Source organism: Colobus angolensis, unplaced genomic scaffold (assembly GCF_000951035.1).
Source record: "Colobus angolensis palliatus isolate OR3802 unplaced genomic scaffold, Cang.pa_1.0 Scaffold263, whole genome shotgun sequence".
In the NCBI taxonomy this organism is placed as follows: domain Eukaryota; kingdom Metazoa; phylum Chordata; class Mammalia; order Primates; family Cercopithecidae; genus Colobus; species Colobus angolensis.
In genome coordinates, this window is record NW_012115855.1 from 587,955 (window position 1) to 600,788 (window position 12,834).

The 12,834-nt window shown below is 38.8% G+C and overlaps 1 protein-coding gene across 2 annotated transcripts in view; it reads left to right on the forward strand.

Annotated features, from left to right (window-relative positions):
* LATS1 (large tumor suppressor kinase 1) overlaps positions 1–12,834 on the forward strand; it is a 73,118-nt gene that overhangs the window by 42,797 nt on the left and 17,487 nt on the right. For both annotated transcript variants that reach the window (XM_011947377.1, XM_011947378.1), the window contains 4 exons: positions 3,402–4,915; positions 7,588–8,170; positions 11,082–11,264; positions 11,462–11,568. In XM_011947377.1, coding sequence (XP_011802767.1) covers positions 3,402–4,915; positions 7,588–8,170; positions 11,082–11,264; positions 11,462–11,568 — 2,387 coding nt within the window. The remainder of the gene's footprint in view (positions 1–3,401; positions 4,916–7,587; positions 8,171–11,081; positions 11,265–11,461; positions 11,569–12,834) is intronic.

A 12,834-nucleotide genomic window follows, 5' to 3' on the forward strand; every position in this document is an offset into this window, starting at 1 on the left:
GTCAGGAGTTCAAGACCAGCCTGACCAACATGGTGAAACCCCATTTCTACTGAAAATACAAAAATTAGCTGGGTGTGGTGGCACCTGCCTGTAATCCCAGCCACACGGGACTGAGGCAGAAGAATCGCTTAAACCCGGGAGGCAGAGGTTTCATTGAGTCGAGATCATGCCAGCGCACTCCAGTCTGGGCAACAGAGCGAGACTCTGTCTCAAAAAAAAAAAAAAATCTTGGAGATCTTGGTAAGGTTGCTACTTAATAAAGTTTAAAAACTTTTGCAGTAGGAGTAAACAAAAGAGAAGAAGTTGTGGTCTGGGAGTATAAACATATAAACCTTAAAGAAGTGATTCTGAAACTAGCAGATATGAGTGATACCAAAATTTGAAATACAGTCATGAGAATGATACTTGATGTGGAGTGGAAGAGGGGACGTCAAGAAGCTGAGATATGAGGGCAATAGATGGTTTGTTCTCGTGGATATGGAGGTTACAGGATGAAGGCGGGGCTTAGGGTAGACTGAATGCTGAAGCTGTGGCTGAATGAAGCAGAGCAAATAGGTAGGAGCTCATTAGGTGAGAGGAATTAGTGAGTGTGGCCTCCCACATAGCATGAACTTCAAAAGAGCTGGCTTTTTTAAAGGAATAATATCAAACCTGTAAGAACAAATGTTAGAACTCCATCTTTTCGCCAGGTTATTTTTAAAGAAAACCTTAATTTCAAAGGGCAGAAAGGAAAGTAATATCAGCAGAAGAAAACCAGCTTCAAGAAGGTGCAGGAAAGCTTGGAGGAGGGGTTACCGATTAGGCACATTTGCTGGCTGTGGAGCCAGGTGGATTCAGAGGACATAGTGGAAAGGTTTGGGAAGTGGAAGAATATGGAGAGCTCTGTGGGAGGCGCAGAACAACAGCGGTGACTGTATACTCTAAAAGCTGAATGAGTGACATGGTGTATTTGACTTCACCTGGCCGTCTGAGGAAAGTGAGAAAGAGCCTGATGGCCAGAGGACTTGTCCGGTTTATCCAGAATGATATGTTCCCCAAACATTATTTACTTACCTGCTTTTCGTCTGGCTCCTCCTTTGAGAATATAGACCCCCAAATGCTGCCCCGCCTAGATGAAAGGGATTGTTAAACTGAACATTGTGAACATTCACCACATTTTACCACTTTTTTTCTCAGATGTGTTGTTAGATATATTTTTGCCCAGGATAATGTTGAGCTTTCAAATTTGTTAGTATTCTTTTTTGTTTTGTTTTTTAATGGTAATGAGTGTTTGTATTTAGATCTCTACTTTTGTCATGCCTGGGCAGACATTTGCTAGAGGTACCCCAATATTATTGAATGGTCTTTTCTTTTTTTCTAGTGCTTACATGATTTCATCTTTAATATTTAAACCTTTAGTCCTTCTGGAATGTATATGTGTATTGTCTTTATACCAATGTATCTTGTATGTTTTTCCTAAGTGGCTGGACTATTCTATTTTAAATACTTCTCTTTTTTTGGTATTGTTTATTTTTTTGCTTGTTTTATTGATCGGAAATTCCATTAAAGACAGTTTCTGTAAAATCTATACCTTATTTAATGCTCAGCTAATTATAGCCTACTATCTTTTTCTGTTTTAAAAACCATATTAAAAGGTCAGGCGCAGTGGGTCACACCTATAATCCCAGCACTTCGGAAGGCTGAGGTGGGCAGATCACTTGAGGTCGGGAGTTTAAGACCAGTCTGGCCAACATGGCGAAGCCCCATCTGTACTAAAATTACAAAAATTAGCTGGACGTGGTGGCGTGTGCCTGTAGTCCCAGCTGCTCGGGAGGCTGAGGAAGGAGAATCACTTGAACCCGGGAGGTGGAGGTTGCAGTGAGTCTGTGCCACTGCACTCTAACCTGGGTGACAAAGTGAGACTCTGTTTCAATTTAAATATATATATATTTAAATATATTTAAAATCAGTACTAGCTATGAATATTACAAATAGATACGCCCTTTGGCTTAATAATGCCACCTCTAATAATTTATCTACAAATATGCATGCATATATATGAAACTATATCTGTTCAAAAAACATTTTTTTTTTTTTTTGAGATGGAGTCTTGCACTGTCACCCAGGCTGGAGTGCAGTGGCACAATCTCAGTTCACTGCTGCGTTGGCCTCCTGGGTTCAAGCAATTCTCCTGCCTCAGCCTCCCGAGTGGCTGGGACTGTAGGTGCACACTACCACGCCTAGCTAATTTTTTTGTATTTTCAGTAGAGATGGGGTTTCGCCGTGTTGGCCAGGCTGGTCTCAAACTCCTGGCCTCAAGTGATCCTTCTACCTCAGTCTCCCAAAGTGCCGGGATTACAGGCCTGAGCCACAACACCTGGCCTGTTCAAAATTTTTCATTGCTGCATTTTTTTTTTAATGTATAAAGCAAAAGACTGAGAATAACCTAAATGTCCATCAGTGAAGGAACTGATTAAATAAATTAGGGTATATCCGTAAGGTGAAAAACAATGGTAACATTTTTTTAAAGTGAGGAAATACTTTCTATACTGATACAATCTTCATTTTGTTTAATGAAAAAACCTAGGCATAGTAGTAGTACATATAGGATGTACTATACTATACTATAGTACTACTATACTGTAGTACTATACTATAGTACTAACTTGTATATTTATATCCCTGAAGTACCTTATTAAAGATCGGTCGGCTAAAGGACAGAAGTATGATATTGTACTTTGTGAATTTTGAGCCATCAGTCAAGAATACTTTTTTTTTTTTTTTTTTGATACAAGGTCTCACTCTATCTCCCATGCTGGAGTACAGTGGCATTATCTCGGCTCATTGCAACCTCTACCACCCAAGTTCAAGCAGTCCTTCAACCTCAGCCTCCCTAGTAGCTGGGACTACAGGCACGTGCCACCACACCTGGCTCATTTTTGTGTTTTCAGTAGAGATGGGACTTCACCATGTTGCCCAGGCTGGTCTGAAACTCCTGGGCTCAAGCAATCCACCCACCTCAGCCTCCCAAAGTGCTGGGATTACAAGTGTGAGCCACCACGCCCGGTCAAAAGTAAATAAAATTTTAAAAGGTGAAAGGAAACCACTTACTGAAATTTTATTTTTATAACTCTTTTTTATTTTTCTGCTAAATTGAGCTAAATAACATGTATTATTACCTCACATATCATTTTTTTGTAGTGAGAACACTTAAAATCTACTCTCTTAGCAGTTTTCAGGAGTACAATACGTTATTAACTACAGTCACCATTTTGTACAAGAGATCACTTGAATTTTTTTATATTTTTATAATTCTTGAAAGAGAATTGAGTATCATTTGTAGTATCAGAATTGCAAACTTTTCAAAAATAAGAGGTTGAAAACATGATTCTTTTTCCTCTTTATCTCTCTTATAACCATAGGAAATGTGCAACAATCAGTTAACCGCAAACAGAGCTGGAAAGGTTCTAAAGAATCCTTAGTTCCTCAGAGGCATGGCCAACCACTAGGAGAAAGTGTGGCCTATCATTCTGAGAGTCCCAACTCACAGACAGATGTAGGAAGACCTTTGTCTGGATCTGGTATAACAGCATTTGCTCAAGCTCACCCCAGCAACGGACAGAGAGTGAACCCCCCACCTCCACCTCAAGTAAGGAGTGTTACTCCTCCGCCACCTCCAAGAGGCCAGACTCCCCCTCCAAGAGGTACAACTCCACCTCCCCCTTCATGGGAACCAAACTCTCAAACAAAACGCTATTCTGGAAACATGGAATACGTAATCTCCCGAATCTCTCCTGTCCCACCTGGGGCATGGCAAGAGGGCTATCCTCCACCACCTCTCAATACTTCCCCCATGAATCCTTCTAATCAGGGACAGAGAGGCATTAGTTCTGTTCCTGTTGGCAGACAACCAATCATCATGCAGAGTTCTAGCAAATTTAACTTTCCATCAGGGAGACCTGGAATGCAGAATGGTACTGGACAAACTGATTTCATGATACACCAAAATGTTGTCCCTGCTGGCACTGTGAATCGGCAGCCACCACCTCCATATCCTCTGACTGCAACTAATGGACAAAGCCCTTCTGCTTTACAAACAGGGGGATCTGCTGCTCCTTCGTCATATACAAATGGAAATATTCCTCAGTCTATGATGGTGCCAAACAGAAATAGTCATAACATGGAACTGTATAACATTAATGTACCTGGACTGCAAACAAATTGGCCTCAGTCATCTTCTGCTCCAGCCCAGTCATCCCCGAGCAGTGGGCATGAAATCCCTACATGGCAACCTAACATACCAGTGAGGTCAAATTCTTTTAATAACCCATTAGGAAATAGAGCAAGTCACTCTGCTAATTCTCAGCCTTCCGCTACAACAGTCACTGCAATTACACCAGCTCCTATTCAACAGCCTGTGAAAAGCATGCGTGTATTAAAACCAGAGCTACAGACTGCTTTAGCACCTACACACCCTTCTTGGATACCACAGCCAATTCAAACTGTTCAACCCAGTCCTTTTCCTGAGGGAACCGCTTCAAATGTGACTGTGATGCCACCTGTTGCTGAAGCTCCAAACTATCAAGGACCACCACCACCCTACCCAAAACATCTGCTGCACCAAAACCCATCTGTTCCTCCATATGAATCAATCAGTAAGCCTAGCAAAGAGGATCAGCCAAGCTTGCCCAAGGAAGATGAGAGTGAAAAGAGTTATGAAAATGTTGATAGTGGGGATAAAGAAAAGAAACAGATTACAACTTCACCCATTACTGTTAGGAAAAACAAGAAAGATGAAGAGCGAAGGGAATCTCGTATTCAAAGTTATTCTCCTCAAGCATTTAAATTCTTTATGGAGCAACATGTAGAAAATGTACTCAAATCTCATCAGCAGCGTCTACATCGTAAAAAACAATTAGAGAATGAAATGATGCGGGTAAAACCTTTTAAAATGTCCATTTTTATACTTAAAATCCATTTGCTTGGTGTTTATTTTAAAATATTGTGCTCCAGTATTTTTCTTTTTTTATAGCTGAATACAATATATTATCAGTTACAGAATTTAAAAGTGAATAAATATTAAAGTGCTTTTGATTGTAGCTTTTTTTTAGTATTTCAAGATTTACTCAGAATATCCTCTAATAAAATCTTGTGTAAATTAAGAAAAATATAATTTGCAGTATATAGTTTAGGTGTACATAATACCTTTATATGAAAATTGGAGGAAGGGTTGTTTTCTAGGTTTTATACATTATCTTACAATATTTAAACATAAACTAGAAATTTGTGGGTCTCAAGCCGGGCACGGTGGCTCACGCCTGTAATCCCAGCACTTTGGAAGGCCGAGGCCGGCAGATCATGAGGTCAGGAGATTGAGACCATCCTGCCTAACACGGTGAAACCTCGTCTCTACTAAAAGTACGAAAAAAAATCAGCCGGGCGTGGTGGCAGGCGCCTGTAGTCCCAACTACTGGGGAGGCTGAGTCAGGAGAATGTCGTGAACCTGGGAGGTGGCAGTTGCAGTGAGCCGAGATCGCGCCATTGTACTCCAGCCTGGGCGACAGAGCGAGACTCCATCTCAAAAAAAAAAAAGAAATATGTGAGTCTCATCTCTTGATATACTTATGAAACAATTCCTTTTACTTGTAGAAAATTTGGAGTTTATGGGTTTATTCATCACATAGATCTTACTAGAAAGTGTAAAAGAAATTCCCTTCAGTTATTTCTCCCTTCTCATTTCATTTTTATAATATACTAGAGAAAAATGTGCTGAAATTATTTAGTCAAACTGCACTAAAAGGGAGATCAGAATAAGTAAACATTTTAATCTGTGTTGTCATTTCACATAGATCTCTTCACTAGATATTAAGGTAGTACGATCATCATCTTTTTTTTTTTTTTTTTTTGAGACGGAGTCTCGCTCTGTCGCCAGGCTGGAGTGCAGTGGCGCCATCTCGGCTCACTGCAGCCTCCACAGTTCTCCTTCCTCAGCCTCCCCAGTAGCTGGGACTACAAGCGCCCGTCACCACACCGATCTAATTTTTTATTTTTAGTAGAAGCGGGGTTTTGCCATGTTGGCCAGGCTGCTCTTGATCTCTTGACCCCATGACCCACCCGCGTCTGCCTCCCAAAGTGCTGGGATTACAGGCGTGAGCCACCGCACCCGCCTATTACTGTTTTTATCATATGCTTACAGTTCAAAGATTTGACTCCTAATCTTACATCTGTCACTCACAATCCAAGAGGCTTATTAACCTTGTGATTAAACTCCTTTATATATATACTTGAGAGAACCATTCTTATAAAATGATTTTTCCAAATCTGATTTTACAGTATTGTTTCCATTTTATATTTTATTAAATGAGAAATACCATAATAATTTCTATGACTTATTCATATTTTAGTTCTTAGGATTTCTTACTAAAGTCTGTCTATGTGTATTTTCTTAGTTTATTTTTCCTTTTTCCTCTTCACTTTCACTAATAGCTGATTTAAACTTTTATGGTGTTGGAAGCTTTGCTGACTTCTGTAGTCTCCATTACTGTGTAGGCAAGTAAGATTTTAAGAGAAACAGTTCTGAACTAAGTCTGGCATGCCACCCTTAAAAGATTTTGCATGCAAATATGAATCCTAACAGAAGCATGTGGTTGCTCTATTTTAGTCTTGTATTTCTAGAATTAGACCCCACTTTTCCAATTGAATTTCTTTTCTATTTAAACCCTTTAATTAATTCTTTATTAGTTAGCCAAAAATGTTTCTCCCTTTTAAATCCAGGCATTCCATATCTATAATACTTAGAAGTTAGTTTTTGTTTTTAATCTATTTTTTGATATATTCATGAGTCACACCGACTATTCTTTGAAGTATTCCTAAATATCCAAAGGATATCTTGTGAACAACCAGGTTGTTCTTTTCGAAGTAGGAGAAACCCTTTGCAATTTGTGTTAGTGGTGGGCTGTGAGTCGCACCTTTACTCTAATGCCCTGAAAAAGAGAAAAGGAAAGATTATTAATGACTATTATGTATTTATTGAGAATGGGGAAAGGATTGGTGGGTTAGAAAAGGTATTGTTTTGTTGTTCTTTGGTACATTAATTTTTTAGAATAAATGAACCTGGAGTGGAAGAATTTTTTTTTTCATGAAGGACAAAATAGGAGGAAGAATATTTGAGGCCTAGAAATTCCACCAAGAGAAGCATATAACAGAGAGATAAATGAAGATGCATGTTAACAGGTGTTTGTTGCACATTGAGAACCTTTTTTTTTTTTTTTTTTTCTCTCTCTCTCTCTCTCTCTCTCTCTTTTTTTTTTTTTTTTTTTTTTTGGAGTGCATTAGAGAAGAGTAGAAAGCTTACTCATCTGGTACCCTCTTCTTGCGCTCCACAGCTGAATTTGCATATGTATTCACTTTGAATATCCTTTTAACTACCCCTTAGGCTGCACTTTTGATCATTAATTTCCTTTGAAATGTTTTCTAGATTTCTAACATGCTTTATTAAAAATTATGTATTTAACCTTTAAATATATGCCTGAAGTTTTTCCAAGCTATTTCTTAATATTCAATATTGAAGAAGATAATTCTTATTTAACATCTAGTTTATTTGCCTAGGTTGGATTATCTCAAGATGCCCAGGATCAGATGAGAAAGATGCTTTGCCAAAAAGAATCTAATTACATCCGTCTTAAAAGGGCTAAAATGGACAAATCTATGTTTGTGAAAATAAAGACACTAGGAATAGGAGCATTTGGTGAAGTCTGCCTAGCAAGAAAAGTAGATACCAAGGCTTTGTATGCAACAAAAACTCTTCGAAAGAAAGATGTTCTTCTTCGAAATCAAGTTGCTCATGTTAAAGCTGAGAGAGATATCCTGGCTGAAGCTGACAATGAATGGGTAGTTCGTCTGTATTATTCATTCCAAGATAAGGACAATTTATACTTTGTAATGGACTACATTCCTGGGGGTGATATGATGAGCCTATTAATTAGAATGGGCATCTTTCCAGAAAATCTGGCACGATTCTACATAGCAGAACTAACCTGTGCAGTTGAAAGTGTTCATAAAATGGGTTTTATTCATAGAGATATTAAACCTGATAATATTTTGATTGATCGTGATGGTCATATTAAATTGACTGACTTTGGCCTCTGCACTGGCTTCAGATGGACACACGATTCTAAGTACTATCAGAGTGGTAAGTAAACTCATCAAATTTATTTTAGTTTGTTCATACTAATGTAATTTATTGATGTAGTAATTATAAGATGATATCATCACTGGATGAGAGCCAGAAGATGTGGGTCAGATCTTGATTCTGTTGGATAAACTTGGGTGAATCCTTTAGGCACTTAGACTTACAAAATGAAAGAATGTGCTAGACTTGATTCTTTCTAAATATCATTAACATTTTTTGAGTCACACCTTTTACATTTTATTTGTGAATATGTCAGACAAATAACTTTTTTTTTTGATGGTGTATTGCTCTGTCACACAGGCTGGAGTGCAGTGGCGCGATCTCAGCTCACTGCAACCTCCCCGTCCTGGGTTCAAGTGATTCTCCTGCCTCAGCCTCCCGAGTAGCTGGGATTACAAGCACCCGCCACCATGCCCAGTTAATTTTTGTATTTTTAGTAGAGATGGGGTTTCGCCATGTTGGCCAGGCTGATCTCAAACTCCTGAAGGTGATCCACCTGCCTCAGCCTCCCAAAGTGCTGAGATTACAGGTGTGAGCCCCTGCGCCTGGCCAAATAACTTTTTTTTTTTTTTTTTTATACTTTAAGTTCTAGGGTACATGTGCATAACGTGCAGGTTTGTTACATATGTATACTTGTGCCATGTTGGTGTGCTGCACCCATCAACTCGTCAGCACCCATCAATTCATCATTTATATCCCAAATAACATTTTAAAAATAATTTTTTAATGAATCCTCATATCCATCATTCAGTTGAAGAAGTAGACTATCAGTACTTTAGAAGCCCCTAAACAATCACTTCCCCTTTTCTCCTCCACAGAGATAATTATTATTTCAGAACTTTATAATAGGTTCTTTTATTGATACTTTTATTACAAATGTATATGTCTCTAAATAATATATTATTTCATTTTGCCTACTCTTTAACCTTTATTTAAATTTAATCTATATATATTCTTTGTGTTGACTTGTTTGAGGTTCCTCCATGTTATTACATGTAACATTTATTTTCACTGCTATTTAGGATTCCATTACGTGACTATTACACAACTTATATAACCCTAAACACTTCATGATCCTTGATCCTATTTTATCCTCACAATGTCACTGTGAGGCAGGATGAAGAAACTGAGGCCTAGTTAGATGAAGTAACTTGCCCAGGGTCAGACAGAAATCAAGTGTAAGGGCTAGGCTTTGAACACAGGTTTGTCTGATTTCAGGGCTCATGTTATTTCTACTACACCACACTGCCTCACCAAGATCCCTCCAAGCACTAATGGAAGTGTAAGTCAATCTAACATTTGTTAAATACTATGTACTAGGTGCTTAACAATATATTCTAATATGCTCACAACAATTCTCTAAGGTAAGTATTGGCCTCCTGTGCTTCTGTGAACACAAGTAGATTGACATTAAAATGGGTAGAACTGAGACAGTTGAACTTACTTTAATGTTTGACATAGTGGAATTTAGTGTCTCCCCAGATTCGACTGAATTATTACCTGGAAAGCTTCTTAAAAACATGATTCCTAGGCTCTATTCCTGTCTTTTGATCAAAAGTCTTCACTGGGGCATAGAAATCTTTTTGTTCTTGTTGTTGTTTTGTTTGTTTGTTTTGAGACAGAGTCTTGGTCTGTTGCCAGGCTGGAGTGCCATGGCGCAATCTCGGCTTACTGCAACCTCCATCTCCTGGGTTCAAGCGATTCTCCTGCCTCAGCCTCCTGAGTAGTTGGAATTACAGACACACGCCACCACACCCAACTAATTTTTATATTTTTAGTAGAGATGGGGTTTCACCATGTTGGCCAGGATAGTCTCAATCTCTTGACCTCATTATCCACCCACCTCGGCCTCCCAAAGGGAAATCATATTTTAATCAAACATCCCAGATAAATATTATATAAATATAATAAATATTAATTTCTTATATTCTAGGTGACTTCTTGCCATCTATATGTTAATGACTTCCAAATCTCTGTCTCCAGAAATGGCCTTTCTCTGAAATTCATAATTTCTCTATCCAACTGCTTCCTGTCTGTCTTCACATGGATTTCAAATAGACCTTTCAAACTTCACATGGCTCATAAAGAACTCTTTTTTTTAAGCATAAATCAGATATTATTATCTTCTTGCTTCAAACTCTCCAATATCTTTTCCCTTTACTTGAAGTAAAAGGCAGACCATTTCTATTGCTTGCAAAACCCATGTGTATTTGTTCCTACTGCATTTCTTACAGTTCTTGCCCCATTTCCTACAGTTCTCCCTTCTATCAGCTGCACTGTTCTTCTCTCTGTTGCTGTTATTTCTGTGTGGAATACCTAAACCTGATTTTTAAATGGTTGAGTCCTTCTTGTTTTTTTAAGATTTAGCTGATGTCACCTTCTCAATTGGTCTTTCCTAGCCATTCAGTCTTATGTAGCTATCCAGTCACATTTGTCACATCACCCTGTGTTGATTCTCTGTGTAGGGTATGTCACTGTTCCTTATATGTGTAATTGTTTGTTTTGTTTCTTTTCCTACTAGAATGTAACCAGAGCTTTGTCTTATCACTGTCATTTATTGAATGAAACACTGATCTAATTTGTTTGAAAGTTTGTCCAGAGTAGTACCAGGGAGTGGGCTAAATAACAAACTCTTAATCTCCCCATGACTCATATTGTTGTTATTTAACACTGAATAAATTGCTAAATCTTAGGCTTTTTTTTTTTCAAGTGTAAAATCATTCCTATTGACATCTCAGAAAGCAGGCTCTAATTGGTAATAAACACCATCCATGATTTGGCATACATTGTGTCTTAGTTTGTCACAAGGGAGAATGTTGTTAACCGTAAACCATGATGTCAGAAGATTAAATAGACTTCAGGTTTACTGTTGTCCTTGTTGATTTTATTTATTTATTCTTTTGTTGTGCAGGTGACCATCCACGGCAAGATAGCATGGATTTCAGTAATGAATGGGGGGATCCCTCAAGCTGTCGATGTGGAGACAGACTGAAGCCATTAGAGCGGAGAGCTGCACGCCAGCACCAGCGATGTTTAGCACATTCTTTGGTTGGGACTCCCAATTATATTGCACCTGAAGTATTGCTACGAACAGGTAAAGCACTTCTTTCATATAAAATCTCAGTAGGCCTTTAGACCAGCCAAAACAACACTAGAATATGCCTTATTTTTCAGGCTTATAATAAAAGTATTAATTTTACAATATAAATTGGTGATTTAATGTTAATTTTTATTGTATTCTGAGCATTTTTAAAGTGCTTGTAAATAACTAACTTTGGTATCTTATTTTAGGATACACACAGTTGTGTGATTGGTGGAGTGTTGGTGTTATTCTTTTTGAAATGTTGGTGGGACAACCTCCTTTCTTGGCACAAACACCATTAGAAACACAAATGAAGGTAAGGTATGGCATCTATATTAAAATAATTATCACAAAGTTGCTACATCATTGACCTTTATTTATTAGTACTTAGAGCATTTTAGTCTGGAGTTAAAGAATGAGCTTGGGCCGGGTGCAGTGGCTCATACCCATAATGCCAGTGCTTTGGGAGGTTGCGGCAGGAGGATTGCTTGAACCTAGGAGTTCAAGATCAGCCTGACAACAATGTGAGACCCCATCTCTACAAAAAAAAAAGTTTAATTTATAAAAGGAAAAGAATGAACTTGTAAGGGTATATGAACTCACTAAAATTGCATGTATGAACTCCAGTCTCCATGATGCCATATCCCCATAATCTTGTATCCCCCCTCACTCATACATCATACTCATATATCATTCTCAAAAAGGTCTTTAGGCCAGGCACGGTGACTTATGCCTGTAATCCTACCACTTTGGGAGGTGTAGGCAGGTGGATCACCTGAGGTCAGGAGTTTGGGATCAGCCTGGCCAACATGGCAAAACCCCGTCTCTACTAAAAATACAAAAATTAGCTGAGTATGGTTACACCTGTAATCCCAGCTACTTGGGAGGCTGAGGCAGGAGAATCCTTTGAACTCCGATGGCAGAGGTTGCAGTGAGCCAAGATCTCACCATTGCACTCCACCCTGGGTGAAAGAGCGAAACTCCTTCTCAAACAGAACAAAACAGGCCTTTAAGTCCATTTTGAAGATTTATTTTAGTTCACTCCTTGTCACCTACTGCCTCCTGGCTTTGTCTCCTTCTATGCAAACTACAAACAAATGTTTATATCCCCATTTGAAAATACCTCTGGCACTTAAATGAGAAGCTACCCACAATTTTGACCATAAACTGTCTGATTTAATACCCTTTGGTGATTCCTTTGTCCATGGGTTAAAGTTGGAATTTGCCCTCTGTTCATACCATTCCCTCTGTCTGGAATGCCCTACTTCCATCTCTCTCTTCTATAACCCTTCCTTCTTTCTGAAGTCTAATTAACTCCTGGTCGTTCTCTCTCTCTCTCTCTCTTTTTTTTTTAATACAGAGTCTTGCTCTATCATCAGGCTAGAGTGCAGTGGCGTAATCTCAGCTCACTGCAACTTCTGCCTCCTGGGTTCAAGTGATTCTCATGCCTCAGCTTCCCGAGTAGCTGGGATTACAGGCACGTGCCATCACACCCAGCTAGTTTTTGTATTTTTAGTAGAGACGGGGTTTCACCATGTTGGCCAGGATGGTCTCAATCTCCTGAACTTATGATCCACCCGCC